Source organism: Candoia aspera, chromosome 8 (assembly GCF_035149785.1).
Source record: "Candoia aspera isolate rCanAsp1 chromosome 8, rCanAsp1.hap2, whole genome shotgun sequence".
NCBI lineage: Eukaryota > Metazoa > Chordata > Lepidosauria > Squamata > Boidae > Candoia > Candoia aspera.
In genome coordinates this window covers 64,828,639-64,845,658 of record NC_086160.1, presented here as the reverse complement: position 1 = coordinate 64,845,658, position 17,020 = coordinate 64,828,639, and the positions used below count along the sequence as shown (strand labels likewise).

The following is a 17,020-nucleotide window of genomic DNA, read 5'->3' as shown; positions in this document are numbered from 1 at the left end:
GACAGACAGCAACACTTCAAACTGAAGGAGGTACTTGACTCCCGCAAGCTGCGCGGCTCCCTCCAATACCTAGTAAAATGGAAACACTTCCCACACCCTGAGTGGGTTGCTGCCCGCGACATCCAGGCTCCCGACCTGGTCCACAACTTCCATACCGCCTATCCCTCCAAACCCGTGGCTTGACTTTCTAAAGGGGGGCAGTATGTCATGATCACCGTTGCGATGCTTGTGACATCGCAACGGCTTGCATGACAATACAGGGAAATGGGTCCCTGGCAGATTAAGGCAAAAGGCAACCATGAAACAGAAAGCAACAGGTGCTGGAAACTAAGTAACAACCAAAGCCGGCGGCGCAGAAGACAAAGATACAAAGTTGCCAAAAGGTAATTGACAAGACAACAGGAGAGGCACGCCTGAGCTGTCAAAGGGATTAAGAGCCTGATCGCCCGGCAATGAATCATTACCATTCAGGAAGGCGATCGAGGCAACGCCCGGGGCACAGGGGCTGAACGACCTCTCACCTGACAAGGACGATACTGGTGGGACTCGTGGGACGCACCTGGAATAAGGTGGGGTGGAGCGCTGATCGGCGCGGGCTATTTAAATCCCGTTCCGGCGCGCTCCCCTCACTCTCAGCTTTTTAAAGGCATGCACTCTGTTTTCTCAATAAAGCCAGAACCTAAGCCTACGCCAACGTCTGTGTCTTTACTGGTTAGCAGGCAGAGCCTGACAGTAATGAACATTTAACTATTTGTTCTCTGCCTAGGGGCCAGAGGGAGTGTAGCTGGTGACATTGTGACATCATAGTAGTAGACAAGGCCAAAATTTTGAGATTGTTCTTTACCATTCTGGGGTGTTAAGGCATAATAGGAAACTTAAAACATTGTTTTGCCTCTTAAAATGCCCCCAAATTGAAAACATTGGCCCAATTTTTGAATTTTCAAGATTTAAGGCACCCATTTAATGGGTCAACTCATGAAAGTAGCTACTGTATGTCTTGTTTCAATCTTACATGGAACCCTGAACAGCTGCTTTTAAGAGCTGAACAGCTGCTTTAAAGAGGCTCTGCATTTACAGGGTTTCAAAGAAGATTCTTCCCAACTCTGAGGATTTAATTGAGATCTTTTGAATGCAAGCTTACAATGGATCTTCTGAATCCTTCTCATAGTCTGGAGTCCAAGCCGTTAAACCTATATCACAAGGAGTAATTGAATTTTAAAAAGCCTAATTCAGTCTTGGTTTTTCTTAGACTAATGGTGAAACAAACAGCAGCCCTCAGCTGAAAAGCCTATCCCAGGATCCCATCTCTAAAGAAATGTCTCCAAGTGATGCTGTTTTTCAGGCCTCAGATTTTCCCAGTTACAACAACAACAAAGGTAAGGATAATTCTGTGGGATAACATTGTATGTCTATTTTTCTAAGTCTTTTAAGAGTCTTCTGGAATGTCACCCAAATGAGAATGTTGCCATTTTATTTGTATTATTTAATGATACTGTTTTTGAACTATTCATCCTATACTTAATGTGTGTTGTCACTATAAATCTTTAATCATATGCACAATTGTTATATGCATTAACCTATGTACTGCAGACAGCCTCAGCTTGGGCACCCTCCACATGTGCAGATTTCGACTCCCAGCATTCTTGGCAATGGTCATGCTTGCTAGGAATTCTAGGGATTGAAGTCCACCCATCATCCTAGGGTGATGTAATACAGACCTCATACAGGGCACTTCAGAAAATAGATCCATTCCCAAGAGAATCACAATATAGATCTCCTTAAGAGCAACTTTTTTGTATTACCTTGTTTTTTCCCCAGCAGTAATTATTAATGTTCAGGTTTTCTTTATAGCAGAAGCCCAAGATGAAGATTCTTACGATGAGGATGATCACAATGAAGTTATTCAGTACCTTTTAGATGTTGTCGATGAAGAAGCTCAGAACCTGTTAAATCGTAGTAATTCTGCATCTGGGACTCATCTTGCAGGTACAGTTAAGTTAAATCATGAGAAAAAGCATGTTACAAGGATGGCACACCATAAAGGATGAGCACAGGCAATTCCAAATGGATGTGGTTTTGCAAGATTAACTTTTGGGAGGGTGGAGCCCTTATCAGATCATTCTTCTATGTGAAGCAGATGTCTTTTTGATGCTAATTTGGTTTGCAGAAGTGTTAAATTCATGGGAAGCATTTTTTCTGGTATTTGTGATGAATAGAGCCAGGGTTGCTTAAAGCAACCTTTGTTGAAGTTCTTTGTCTTGAATCAGCTGCAACGCTTTGTCAATTAGTCCTTCAACTATAGATCTTAAAAGGGAGGCCCAGGTTTAAAAAAATCTGGAAGAGCAAGAATGTATGTGTTATATGTTGGAAGTATTCTGCACACTCTTTACTCTAGAGAGAAAAGCCTTTTTGGTAATGGTGCCTGAATTTTAAAACATCCTTCCATTGGGAATTTAAGAAACATCAGTTTCAGTAGTCATTTTGAGCCTCTGTGGTTTCTTGCTGCAGTGAACTTGATCCTTTAAGATACCTGAAGGGGCTTCTGACCAAGATTTCAGTTGTTCAGTTATGCAACCTTGTCCGTTGAATTGTACAAGGGTATACACATTGTCATTTTCTGTGGTGTCCTCTTTCTTTAGTCTCTTCTTTTATCACAAAAAACCTTCAAGGCAGGAGTGGGAGGCCCCTTTTTCTGCAGCTCTTGAAATCCCCCAGGATTGTCCTGTTTGAAATTTGGTGACAAACTGTTGAGTAACAACAGCACAATTTCCATGCTTGTTCAATGGGAAACAAGAGGGTTAAGACTCTGAGACTCATGTTTAAAAACAAAACAAAATGCACAACCGCATCCATATTATCCCAGTTCATCCCTAAGATATAGTTGGGAATGGTTACTTTTTCCAGCCAGGCTCCTAAGCCTTTGTTATTGTATGACAGATAGGTATGCATGCATTTATATTTGGTGTGTGAATTAAAGTCAACCTGTCCTTTTATGCTGGCATTTTTTCCTACAACGTGTTTCTCTTTCTGCAGAAACAAATGGGAAACTTTTGGAAGAGAAATCGGAGGACACAGATTGTGATGGGTCATCTTTGCCTGAAGATTTCCCAGAGGTAGCATAAATGGGATCATCGTTGTTTCTATATTTTATTTTTTGCAAACCCAAATACTCTCTCCCCAGCATTGTCCTAGTCTTTGTAAGCTAAGCTCTCATTGTGTCCAATGTAGGGGTGGGGCGTCTGTGTATTTGATATTAAAACATCCCTCAGTCCAATCCTACCTCACTCTGCCTCATAAAATTAATGCCAAACAAAAAATGACAACAGTGTTATAAACCTGTTTCTACATTAGTGGAGGTCCTAGGTTTATGCTACTGTTATAGTTTTTGTTTGGGTCAGGTTGATAGCCTATATTTGTTTTGGTGATGTGGGGAATTAAGGTCTAGGATTCCAGTTCATTGAAATCTCTGGTTAAAAATTAGGACAATAGAAATCTTAGGGCACGACTATATAATAAGTGGTTAGTTAGTTTAATGTTACATTTCAGTTTGTTAATTTTATGTTACATTTTTAAAAAATAGTGGTAGGTTTGTGGTATACATTTGCATAGGTGATATAAAGAAGTTAGGTTTGGGTTCCAGTTCACTGAGGACACTGTTTAAAGCTAGTGTGAGAATAATACTAGATTGTCTAATACTTATTGTAGCATTAATTTTAACCAGAGATGTTAATGAATCAGAAACCCTAACTTCCCCATATTTCTAATGAAAATATATACCATAATCATGCCAACAATCTCCATTGTAGCATATATCTAACGTTATCACAAACCATAAGTTACTGCCGTTTTTCATTACATTAATTTTAACATGAGCAACCCTCACCTCTCCATATTTCTAATGTAAATATAGACCATAAACCTAATGCCACAGAAACATCTTGCCCATTAATAATATTCAACTGTCACTAACTATAAAAACATGTCCACGATGTAAAATGTTAATAAATAAATAAATATAACACCAAGTGGAAATCTCAACCATAACTTCAATCTAAGAGTACCACTAACATTAAAAACTGTTTTAGTACTTACTGTAACATTGTTTTAACCAGTGTCCTCAATGAATCTGAACCCTAATCGAATCTTCTTCATACCTTCTGTGCAAATATATACAATAAAACTAATGCCAAACAAAGCTTAACTATAACATAAATCTCAGATTACCAGCAAACATTAAAATGTGCCCTAATGTTTATCATGACATTAATTTTAACCACAGTCCTAAAGGAACCCTAACTACCATATATCTCCAATGGAAATACATACCATAACAAAAATCTAGCCATTACATAAATCTAAGATTGTCATCAATAGAAAAACACACCATAAGGATTGATTGATTAATTGATTGATTGATAGACAGACACCAGAGTCCTTAATGAATCAGAATCCTAATTTCCTTATATCCTAACTTCCTTATATCTCCAGTGGATATATGTACTTTATAACTAATCCCACAAGAAAATCTTATCCATCTGTCAGCTAATTCTACTTTATCGTAAGGCTACATTAACAGAATCTTGCAAGTCTGAAAGTACAAATCTCCCACCCTTACTATCTATCTATCTATCTATCTATCTATCTATCTATCTATCTATCTATCTAATTTCATCACCGCCCGTCTCCCTCAAAAGGAGATTTCCACCTGAGTAATTAGGGTGGGCCCTTCCTAGAAAGTTTCTTTCTTTGGCCATTATTCTGTTGCAGACTCCTTTCCCTTTTATCTGATTGTTTCCTAGGCGGCATCTCTTCCCCCATCTTCCAAGGTCACCATCATATTCCATCACACTATCACATAAATCTAAGACTACCAGAGAATGTAAAAACATGACCTAATAAATATTGTCACATTAATTTTAACCAGTGTCCTGAATAAAGCAGAACCTGATCCTTAAGTTCCCCATATCTCCAGTCGAAATATAACCTGCATAACCAGTCATAAACTCCAAACAAAAGTCTATGTCCAAACATAAATGTAACACTCCTGATGGGACAGCCTCCTGCAAAATGGCCCTAGAAGAGCAAAACATACACTGGAGCAGTTATCTACTCATCACTGTAAACAGTGTAAACATGCCCTGCATTTTTCCAATTATACAAATAAGCTATATAATTAGAACGTTGGCTGAAATTTCATTAACAGGTACCTATTGCAGAAAGGGAGGGAATTTTCTTTGCGCGTGGAAATATCCTATCCCCTGGTTTGGCTTGTAGTTGATTGCAAACTCTTCTAAGCTGTCTCTTCCCTTAGCAGACCCAAATAAATGGCTGTGAAGAGCATTGCAATGGCAAAAGGATGTGTGAACGGTGAGTCCTTCTCATGGAGATGTACATAAACATCTATAATGGGAATGGTAGATTATGCCTTCTGGAAATATCCAGCAAACTATAGGGCTTTTAAAAACAAATTGTGAAAAGCTCCAAAAGAGGATGGGACAATATGGTATTTTTTTCTTGGATATCAAGATCATCATCTGAAGCTTTTCCTAAACCTAACTATAATTACTCTTTTTACAACACATTATATTCATTTCAGAAAATGATTACCACTTATTCATCTCTTCCACTTCATGGCAAAATCTTTACCTGGACTAATCAACTAGCCACCCAGAGTCACTGGTCTGAGATGGGCAGCTATATAAATTGAATGAATAAATAAATAAAACTAAACTCAATAGAACAACTTTTTGCTTCATTGTTCCAATGTTTACCTGATTGCCACAAACCAAAAGTATGAACTCCTTGAAATCAATCAGTTTGAACATGCTTACCTTTCTTGGATTGCTGCCTTGTTAGTAAGTTATCTTGATTTTACATTTGAGGATTACTAGTACCAATCAATTCATTAAAATAGGATGCAATCCATATATATATATATATATATATATATATATATATATATACACACATATACACATATATATATATACACATATATATACACACACACACACACACACACACACACATACATACAGTGTATGCATACACTGTCTCCTGCCAACCTAGCAGTTCAAAAACATGCAAATGTGAGTAGATTAATAGGTATCGCTTCGGCGGGCAGGTAATGGTGTTCCGTTTAGTCATGCCAGCCACATGACCGTGGAAGTGTCTACAGACAAACGCCGGCTCTTCGGCTTTGAAACGGAGATGAGCACCGCCCCCTAGAGTCAGACACAACTGGACTTAATGTCAAGGGAAACCTTTACCTTTACCTTATGCATACACTGTATGTGTGTGTATGTGTATGTGTGTGTATGTATATATATATATATATATAACATACATACATAACATATATATATATATATATGTTTTATATATGTATGTATGTATGATCAACAATTGAGGTGATGGTTTATTCTATTGGGTTTCAAGTAGCAGGCTACAGGACTCAGCTTTCACCTGCTACTTGCAAGTTGCTCTTTATTTCTGATATCCTTTTATAAAACATGCAGTAGGGTGACCTATTAGAATGTAGGTGGCAAGTAGATTTTTTTAAAAAATAGGTTTTTTTTTAATACCCAGCATTCTGATTAAGAAAGTAATTCCATTACACCTAGGAACTCCATCACTTAAAATTGTTGTTGTCTTTTGGGGAAGAGATACCCTTTTTTTTTGTCTCAGAAGAATGTATTTTCATTTTTTTTCAGGTTACCTCAGCAACCCTTGATGGGTCAGGAGGATGATGATGAGATTACATGGGGAAGTGTTGAGTTGCCAATTGAATCAATAAACCAGCAACAGTCTGTTAAAGGTAGACAGCCATTATCCTCCAAATGGATAACTGCTGAAATCCAAATATTTTTCATAGTCTAATGTCAGCCAGTCTTGGATACAGTAATGTTGATGGTAACAAGTTGGATTTCTAGCTGCAGGGAACATTGGAGGGTTATCCAAAGAATAAATTTAGTCTCTACCAGACTGCAGAATCCCTGAGGGCACTTTCTTAGTTCCTCCCATATGCATGAACTATTGCTAATGTCATTAAATGTCATTGATGTCTCCAATCACTTTCCAAGCATTAAATCTTTTCCCCATTGTTCACATTAAAAATTGTAATTTGATGACAATTTGGAGGTCTCTGGGAACTTCCCCCAAGTTCTGACTTGCTACAGCTCACCAGTGTTTGGGGCGATGGGCTCTTCCCAGCCCATTTCCTGACCATGCAATGTACTGAAGCAGGGAAGATCTACATGTAAAGCTTGTGATCCTCGTGTGTCCTGAAATGGTTGTTCATAACTGATGTGCCACTTGACAGGGCTGCAACTAGGGGGGGCAAGCGGGGCATGTGCCCCGGGCGCTGCACTGTGGGGATGCCAAAATGAACACTGGGGGGGGTGCCAAAATGGGTGCGGAATCCATGTTTGCCCCGGGTGACACAGACCCTAGTTGCGGGCCTGCCACTTGAGGCAAGATGCTTCTAGAAGTTTAAAAGCTGGAGGACATGTAGGTGGACTTGCCTAGGTTCCCATTAACATTGAGAGACAATTACTGAAAGTTGAGTTAAGTTAGAACCATCATGTTGTCACTGAACTACTAAAAGAGAGAGAGCAAGAGCCATCTGGTGCATTTTAATAGGGTTGCAAAAAATTTGGATGACTGCTCTCACTTCTTGCTGCCATCCAGTAGTTATCTGATTTGTGCAGCTCAAACCTTATTTGTTTGTTTGTTTGTTTATCAAATTTGTCACCACCCATCTCCTCCGAACGGAGGGACTCTGGGCGGTTTACAGCATAAAACAATAACTATACAATAAAATTCCAATATAAAATGATAGCTCTAACTGAGAAATGTTCCATTATTCTGTGGTAATTCTCATAAAATGTTGGCCAGAAATAGAATGTTTGCTTACACTATTCACAGCAAGGCTGTCAGAATCAGCTGGCTGGTGGCAAAAGACCCATTTATCTAACAGTTTTCTGTATCTCTGCTTCCATCTAGTGGTTGCCCAAATGTTGGCAGCCCAGATGTGGTAGCACTACATTTACTAGAAGGCAAACTGATTAGATAGGTCCTTCATTATACTAGCCAAGCTGCTATCCTTCCTTTCCATTTATGGAATAATTGGGGTTTTTTTATTGTGAAAGAGAGAAGAAAAGGGTTGTGATGGATCAGTTGTGATGGATCAGTTGTGCAAAGAAACTAAGGGTGAAGCGGGTTTTTTGTGTTTTTGTGGTTGTTAAATTCAATGAAAAGCTGAGTGTTGGGGTAAGGGTTAAGGATTGAATATGGAGGTATAGTGCTTAGGAGTTGTTTACTACTTGGGTTATTTATGGGAGCCTTTATAAAGGTTGTCATCATAGTATGTTTTAATCAGCCGCTGACAGCCTGCAAACTATATAGCACAGTGGTCACTATTGCTATATTTCATAAGTTAGCAGTGTGGTGTGGGGCTTTTATATGGATTTTTATAGGCACCAATACATCTGTTTGCTTTCTGTTCTAGACTGCCCATTAATCACCAATGAAGAACTTGCTGCTCTTCCAGTGGTCCAAGTTCTTCCTTCAGGCAAATACACAGGATCCAAATTAAAATCAACTATTCAGATGTTACGAGGCTTGTTGGAACAAGGGGTCCCTTCTAAGGAGATTCAGGTGAGTGGACCTTCTCTGAAGCCAATCCTGAAAAGAGGAATAAATATTCTATTCTCTGTTATGATGGCAAAGTGATAGTTTTGCTTTGGTCCCCTTTTCTTCAAGGGGAAAGCTGAGGAGCTTTATAATTAATGCTACTTTCTTTCAATAGAAGAGAGTATCTGTAGCTCAGGCTTGATGATGATGTTACCCAGTTGGGTAATGAAACATCTGCAAGCAAGCAATCAAGCTTAGAGAGCACCAAGAACTTCACTCTTTTCTTTGTCTTCTCTCCTAAACTTTATATGGCTTTGTTCACCTGAATCTGTGCTCAGGAAATTTGCATGTTTAAAGTCTAATTTCCCCCTCATTGTCAAATTCTGTCTATCTGTACACAACTTCATTTTAAAAGTAATTTGGTGTCAATGGGAACCCAAGTTTCTATGAATATCAGTTTTGTCAGGGATCTGGTGGGCATCAAACAAGATGTCCATAGGTACTTGGGTTCTCATAGGGATCAGATTATCTGGCTCTATTCTGGATCCAGGCATACATGACACTAGAGAAATAAGAACATTGTTTATTTATTTATTTGTCATATTTCTCTACCGCCCATCTCGCATGCAATAACTCTGGGCAGCTTACAGATGATAAAATGACAAATTGCTAAAAACACTACAATATAATATAAATATAAGTATGTGGTTGTTAGTTGCTGTCGAGTCATTTAGGACTCATGGCAACCCTACATATAACAGAACAAAATGCTGTTTGGTCTTGCACCATATGCCTGACTGGTCCAATGTTTGCATCCATTGTTGCGGTAATTGTATCAATCCATTACCTTGAAGGTCTTCCTCTTTTCTGCTGACCCTTGACTTTACCAAACATGATGTCCTTTTCAAACTATTGGTCTTTCCTGATGATGTACCCAAAGTATGAGAGTCTAAGCTTAGTTACCTTTGCCTCTAGGGAACATTCTGGTTGTATTTCTTCTAAAACTGATTTGTATAAATACAGATACAAATATAAAAATACAAAATATAAAATATAAAATATAAAATTCAAGATGGCAATAAGATCTTATCCTTGGCACCATCACAGTGCCAGCCACCCCCTCCCATCCCAAGCAAGGTGGCATTGTTGAACGTTGGTGAAGTTATTTAGTCATTTTATAAAATGTCCATTATTTCCTACATCTGATACTCTACTAAACGGTCCCTTGTTTTGTTGCCATCATTGTTTCCATGGTTCTTTGTCAATTATGCCTTGCTTCATTATTTAATTGCAGGCTCTGTTCAGGAAAGTATTCATCTAAAGCTCTAGTTGAATAATCAGTTGAGGTCTAATTCCTGAGCTTGAAAATTGTTGATTATCAAGCTATTAAACTAAATCTTATCTCACACTCCAAATTTCTCACAACACCCATCTGCATTAAGATCTGAGTGATAACAGGCAATATTGTTGAGGGGGAGATGGGCGGTGAATAAATTTATAAAATATAAATAAATAAATAAATAAATATTTAATGTGATATATTCTGCTTTGAAGGCAAAAAGGAGTTAAATATTTTATCATCCATTTAGGAATACTTTGTCATTACAGAATCTTCATGATTTAAAGCCTTTGGATCAATGCTTGGTAGGCCAAACGAAGGAAAACCGAAAGAAGAATAGATATAAGAACATACTGCCTTGTAAGTCCTGATTTCCAAAAAGCCTGTTTATTATTTGATTTCTCTCTTTTAATTCCTCTGGTCATTAATGACTGCCTTTGTGACAGCAATAGATGGAATCTTTGTGTCAGCAGACCAGCTGTAGAACTGTGGCTGGGTTTTCTCAGAATATTAAGCCAAAAAAAATTAAATATAGTTTGTTGCACAAGCCATCATGCTAATTCTATGGCTTAGCATAATACTGTCATATTTTTAGTGCGGGCCCACAGGAGTAGTTCAACAGGAGTTATGTCCTAGGAAAAAAATACTTTAGCAGTCAGTGATATTGTTCATAGCAACAAACTCTTTATCCATCTGGTTTTATTTCATCTTGATTTGTTAATTGCACATGGTTATGTGAAAGCAAGCTTATGATACCCCACAGTCCCCATTTGTGTGTGTGTGCCTTGAGTCAGTTTCTGACTCCTGGTGACTGCCTGGACAAGTCCCTGCAATTTTCTTGACCAGGTTTTTCAGAAGTGGTCTGTCATTGCCTTCATCCTAGGAGGGAGAAAGAGTAACTGGCCCAAAGTCACCCAGCTGGCTTTGTGCCTAAGATGAGACTAGAACTCATGGTCTCCTGGTTTCTAGCCCGTTCCCTTAACCACTACACCAAACTGGCTCTCACAGTTAGGATATAGAGCTGAAAATAACACTGTGACTAAGTGTAAGTACATGGAATTGAAATGTTAGCATATTCTCCCCACTTTTCTACTGTCCCCTGCTTCCTTCTCCTTCATTTTTTGTTTTGCCTAGGTTAGATTTTAAATTGCAAGCTGCTCCTGGTATGTTGTAAAATTCCATATATATTGCTTATTTTATAATAATAGAAACAATTAATGACCACCCTATCCTTCTGTGTTGGGGACTGCAGATGATACCACAAGGGTGCTTCTTGGGGCCGAAGGTGGCTATATCAACGCCAGCTTTATCCAGATGCTGGTGGGGACAAAGGAATACCTTTACATTGCGTGCCAAGGACCCCTCCCTAATACGGTGGCTGACTTCTGGCAAATGGCTTGGGAACAAAAATGCACTCTTATAGCCATGATGACCCAGGAAGTGGAAGGAGAAAAAGTCAAATGTCAGCGGTACTGGCCCAATGCTCTAGGCAAAACCACAATGGTCAGTGATAAACTCCGTCTTTCTCTTGTGTGGCTGCAGCAGCTCAAAGGCTTCATCATTAGAAGCATGCAGCTCGAGGACATTCAGGTAAGCCTTTCATTTTGCTGGTGGTTTTGTGGGAGACCTAGTCTGAGAAATCAGAGGGAAGAAGCCCATTTCTGCTCATCTTTGTTGCTTGGATGGATCCTAAACCTGCTGATCTAGAGTCAGAAGTTGCCACTGTAGCCAAAGGCTTCAGACAGGATTCATCTGCACAGCGTTATTGAAAATAAATGCAGAAATACATAAAATAAAAGTATTTAATTTTTAAAGAACGAAGTATTAAACAATTATAATGAGCCAAAGTCTTATTTGAAAATTGTAAGCTTTAGCAAACTTCTAAAAGTTTAGCCACTTTTTTACAGTTACTTTGATTATATTTTGAAAATCTGTGGTATTACAGTGCTTGTAGTCTTCCAGTCTGTCTCTTCAGGACCCTCCATTGCTAAATTTGTCATTAATCTCTAATAACTGCTATAGCCTGCAAGTCCTGCTGTAATCGTGGTATTCTTTGCCCAATGTTGGAACTTAGGGCCTTCTGGCTAACATCCACCATGTTAATTTTCCCATAGTTCAACATAGGAGTGGTCTGGAGCCATTCTAGGATGAAACTAGCTGGGAATTTAGGGAGCTGAGTCTCAGTATATCGGGAAGATGCTAAATTGAAAGAAACTGTAATGAAGAAAAAGAGAAAACAGCTATGGATTGGATTTTTTTTTAAAGTTAGAGTAGACTGTTAGTAACTGTTGTGAGAGTCACTTTTCTTCTCTGGATACCTGATGCTCATTCTTTCTCTGTACATGTTGTTTGAATTTCAAATTTATAGACAGGTGAACTTCGCCATATTTCCCATTTGAACTTTACTGCCTGGCCAGATCATGACACACCATCTCAACCAGATGACTTGCTAACTTTCATCTCCTACATGAGGCACATCCACAAATCAGGACCTATCATTACTCACTGCAGCGCAGGCATTGGGCGATCAGGGACACTTATTTGCCTTGATGTGGTCTTGGGCTTAATCAGCCAAGACCTCGAGGTGAGTAAACCTAAATGAACCTTCCTCCAATATTTCAAACTGAGATTGCAGTTCAGAAAATCCCCAGCCAGGGTATCCAGCTGCCATGCTGGCTGAGAATTCTGGTCATCCAAACCCACCTTAAAATTCCAAATTGGGGAAGATTACCTTAATTATTCTTACAGTGGTTATTGAACTAGTTTATTAATATACATCTGACTTACTCCATTTTATCCTGAACTTTTTAATATCCCCACTGGCAGCACAGTACAATTTCAGTATATTTATTAGCATGAGAAAATTTTCATAAGTGTGTGGTTTTATTACTATAAGCTCTTTTTTTTCTGAGTGATAACTCAGATTCCTTGTCCCAACATTGGAGTAATATGCAAATTAGAATGATTTTTAAAGATAGGAATATTCACTGCCTGATCATGAACCACCTGCAGATGGTACCAAAGGCAGACAAAGTTCTTGCAACCCAGATGTCTCCAGTTGGGCTGCAGACAACAAAGAACTGGGAGTGCATTGGACATTCACCATAGAGAACTTTCAGGAGGAAGTTTTTCTTCTCCTCTTGCCAACTTTCCTCAACAATTATCATTCCATGGCTTTTTCTTGCATACCTGTTGGAAGAAAAGGCTGGGGGAAGAGATTCTGGGAGAAGGGGAAAAAAGAACATGTGGAAAAGAGTTAAGCATCCACCTGCCATATCTTCACTGCCCGTTGCTTTGTGAAGGCCAAGAGCCTCATTTGGTACTGAGCATAAGTTCTAAACTTTGGGGGGTGAATTCCATTAAAAATTCACAATGTGCATTTTAGATTGGGTGTCCTTTTTTTTCACAGTTTGATATCTCCGAAGTGGTGCGGCTGATGCGCTTGCAAAGGCATGGCATGGTGCAAACTGAGGTATGTTTAACCTGAATTGCAACACAGAATCCTGCTTCTCCAGTTTTTCTTTAACATAACTTTCCTAACATGCCCCAAACAGGACTCCTGGGAAATGAAAACAAAGGAGAAAAATGGGAATTGTGTTTGTTTCTTTTCTATATTTCTTAGTAGCTGAGACTCTCTGTATAGTCTTATAGATTTTATAATCATGGAAAGTAAGAATAAAACAAATAATAGAATAAAAGCTTACAGAGTGAGAGCAGTTAGAAGATAAACCAACATAAGACCAAACTGTAGTTCAGAGATCTATAAAATGCTGACTGAAAGAGGACGTAAAAGAAGTCTTCATATTACGTTGTAAAACAAGTATCAGTGGGGCAAGAAGAACGACTGAAAAATACGGCCATGCAAAACATAGCTGGTTCTGTCTCTGCATGCGTTTGCATGACTTGTCTTCTGGGACTGCCAGTGAAACAGAGTATCTGTGTGTGCATATTATGTTGAAGCAATCAAGGGCAGCTTTTCAAAGCAGCTATGCCTGCATTACAGAAGATGCAACTGCTTTAATGCTTAAGAGAGGTGCATCATTTGCACTAACACACTTTGTAAAGCACCATTTTCCAAATCTTTTGCATGAAAAGGCTCTCTTCTTATTACCCACCTTTTTTGTTCTGCTTGGTTGGCACCAGATAGGACGGCCTCTGGAAATACCAGTTCTGGCAGCTCAAATTTGTTTTGAGAATACAGTGTCTTTCTCGAGACAACGGCTGTGTTTCCCCAACATGCTAGCCCACAGCTCACTGAAGCACAGATTTTGATTGAACCAAACTGCCTCAGTTCAGCACAACACACTCATAAGTGTTCGCATAAGACCCCATCCCAGTGTAAGGCCAGAATGATGAACATTGTGACATTGTGGCACAAGTTCCGTCTTTCCACACTTGCATCACAGAATTGCATGCAAACACATGAGGGGTGGTGTGTACCATTAAGCACAATTTCCGCCGTCACAGCCAATATGTGTAGCTGTTTTGCATTTGTATTCCATGAGAATATGCAATAATTCCTTCCTTTTACAGGACCAATATATTTTCTGCTATCAAGTTATCTTGTATGTCCTAAAACGTCTTCAAGCAGAAGAACAGCAGAGGAACAGCTAAAATGTTGTGCCAAGTATACAGTTTAAAATATGCCCTTAGATAATTCGGGCATATTCACATTACAGAATGAAACTGGTTTAAAATTCATGCCATTTCCATGGGAGATGTAGATCCATGAAAGAAAAAAAGAACTATGATAGAAATGATTTCACAGACTTCCTTCAAACTACAATTCCCAAGATTCTTTAGGAGTGGACTATAAAGAGCTTTTGCCAATATTATTCCAGTTCCTGTCTCAATCAAGCATCTGGTATCACTAGCCAGGCTCCCTCCTTTACATGGATGTGGGCACTTGAGCATCATTTATATACATTTATATTTAATTGTGCTGCATTTTTGCAGCTTTTTCAAGTCATTGAAAGTAATTGACATGTTAAAGACATTTTTAAAAACATATTCATGTTTCTTGCAGGTCATTTTCCAGTTACTTATATAATGTGGAGGGTTTTTTAGAGGGGGGAAATAAAAACAGTATTTTATCCTGGTGGATTTTCTTACAGTGCATTTTTACTTGACTATTTTTCAAGTGTGTTTATAACAGAGCTGTCTTTTTCCAACAATTGTAATATTGTAGAGCTTTCTATAGAAAATACTTGAAATCGGTATTTAAGCTTTACTTAGTAGTGTATGGGAAAATAGCAAATATTTACTGTATCACACTTTACAATGTTTATATAAAGGCTTGTGTATATATTTATATACTTTTTACAAAAAAGGTGAATTATCAGATATCTAAACTTCTAACTGCTGAAACATTTTCCCGGTGTAAATAAAAAGACACTTTTTAAAATATGTCATATAATTATTGTTTTGTGTCCATTTGATCTGTTTGTTTTCAGCTTCAGGTGACTTCTAACCTTGTTTTCAAGAAATGTTCAGTTCAAATCACTTCCATCCTTGTTTTCAAAGTATATGAATTCTACAAAACTCAGATATTGCCACGGAATCAATCGTGTATTGTCCCCTCATTCCTTACACTTCTTGCTATGTGATATATGGCTCTTGAAATGCCACTAGTAAATGGCAGTCTGAACCATCTTTCTGCCAAACACTGTTTTGCACCAGTCTCTGGTTCTAAAAATATATATAAATTTCTCTTTGGGGGCTATGTGCATCCATTGATTTGATTCTATATAATTCTCTTAACTATCTTGTTAATTTTCCCAAGTGTTTTGGGTTTAAAGCAAAGACTGTTCTACAAGCAAATAAAACAAATGTCATGAAAACCTGAAAGAAAAGAGGGAGGGGAAGAGAATAAATTAATCTTATGAAAATATTCACTGAGTTTTAATTTTTCTATTCTTAAACATCAGAAGAATATGATCTGTAGCAACCAGATTGTATTTAGTACTCTTTAAAACAAAGAAAAAGCATCCTTTAACATCACATCAGAGGTTAATTTAATGTTTCTATTTATGTGTCTCTACAACAATTCATTATTGAATCCTTTCTGTTCAGGCGTGCTCTTAAAGAACATGCATGCCATTCACAGCTGCCTGTTGAAATATATCAGGTTTGAATCAGTCTGTTTTCTGCCACTGCTTTCTGCAAATATGGCTTATAAATTTGATAAGCTGCATGCAACTCAAATGCATGAAATGTAATTGGAGTTTCACAGCCCTTAACACCACTATATTAGGAGCAGGTACTTGTTATGTCTCCAGGGACAAGGATGGGATATCTATCTTCATATGTTGTTGGACTCTTCATACGTTGTTGGATATCTTCATTTGTTGTTGGATATCTTCATATGTTGTTGGATATCTTCATATGTTGCTGGACTCCAACTTGTACAAGCCACAGCCACTATGGCCAATGGTTGGAGATCTTTAAAGCAGGAATCCAATAATATCTGGGGCAGCCTTCCCCAGTTTGGGCAACCAATACTGTAGATATGTGGACCACAACTCCCAGAATTCTGCAGGATGACTATGATGGTTGAGGAATTCCTGGTGTTAAAGTCCGTATATTTGGAAGGTACTTTGGTTGGAGATCCTGGACAAGGTCTGTTTACATAGTCACAAAGAGTTGACACCAATTTGATGGTATATAATCAATCAATTGGTTGGTTGGTTGAAGAAATGTTGATATGAACAGATAGTGATTCCTTAATCTAGGAAACCTTTTCCCATATGCATCTTTCTGGATGGTTTAATTATCTTTGGAGGCCATCTTCCTGATGCCTCTGCTACATTACCCAGAGAGGTGGTAGGTTTCCGTTCATTGGATGTCTCCAGGTGGAAGCCAGACAGTTATCAGTCATGTATGCTTTAATTTAGATTTCTACTCTGAGCAGAGGGTTGGACTTGATCACCTAAATTGCCTTTCCAGAGTCTAGGATTCTAAAGTTTTGTATGTGAGTACAAGAAAGACGGACTTCTCAACTCTGCCCCCATTTATGGAATGCCCTCCCTAGAAGAAGTTTGCCTCATG

At 38.5% G+C, this 17,020-nt stretch overlaps 1 protein-coding gene across 1 annotated transcript in view; it reads left to right on the top strand.

Moving 5' to 3' along the window:
- The window catches only part of PTPN13 (protein tyrosine phosphatase non-receptor type 13), a 122,355-nt gene extending 106,976 nt beyond the window's left edge, over positions 1–15,379 (top strand). Inside the window, exons 36-46 of the mRNA XM_063310718.1 lie at positions 1,250–1,376; positions 1,852–1,986; positions 3,034–3,113; positions 5,312–5,367; positions 6,714–6,817; positions 8,510–8,658; positions 10,243–10,333; positions 11,226–11,563; positions 12,342–12,557; positions 13,383–13,445; positions 14,507–15,379. Coding sequence (XP_063166788.1) covers positions 1,250–1,376; positions 1,852–1,986; positions 3,034–3,113; positions 5,312–5,367; positions 6,714–6,817; positions 8,510–8,658; positions 10,243–10,333; positions 11,226–11,563; positions 12,342–12,557; positions 13,383–13,445; positions 14,507–14,587 — 1,440 coding nt within the window. The 3' untranslated portion in view covers positions 14,588–15,379. The remainder of the gene's footprint in view (positions 1–1,249; positions 1,377–1,851; positions 1,987–3,033; positions 3,114–5,311; positions 5,368–6,713; positions 6,818–8,509; positions 8,659–10,242; positions 10,334–11,225; positions 11,564–12,341; positions 12,558–13,382; positions 13,446–14,506) is intronic.
- The last annotated feature ends 1,641 nt before the right edge of the window (positions 15,380–17,020 follow it).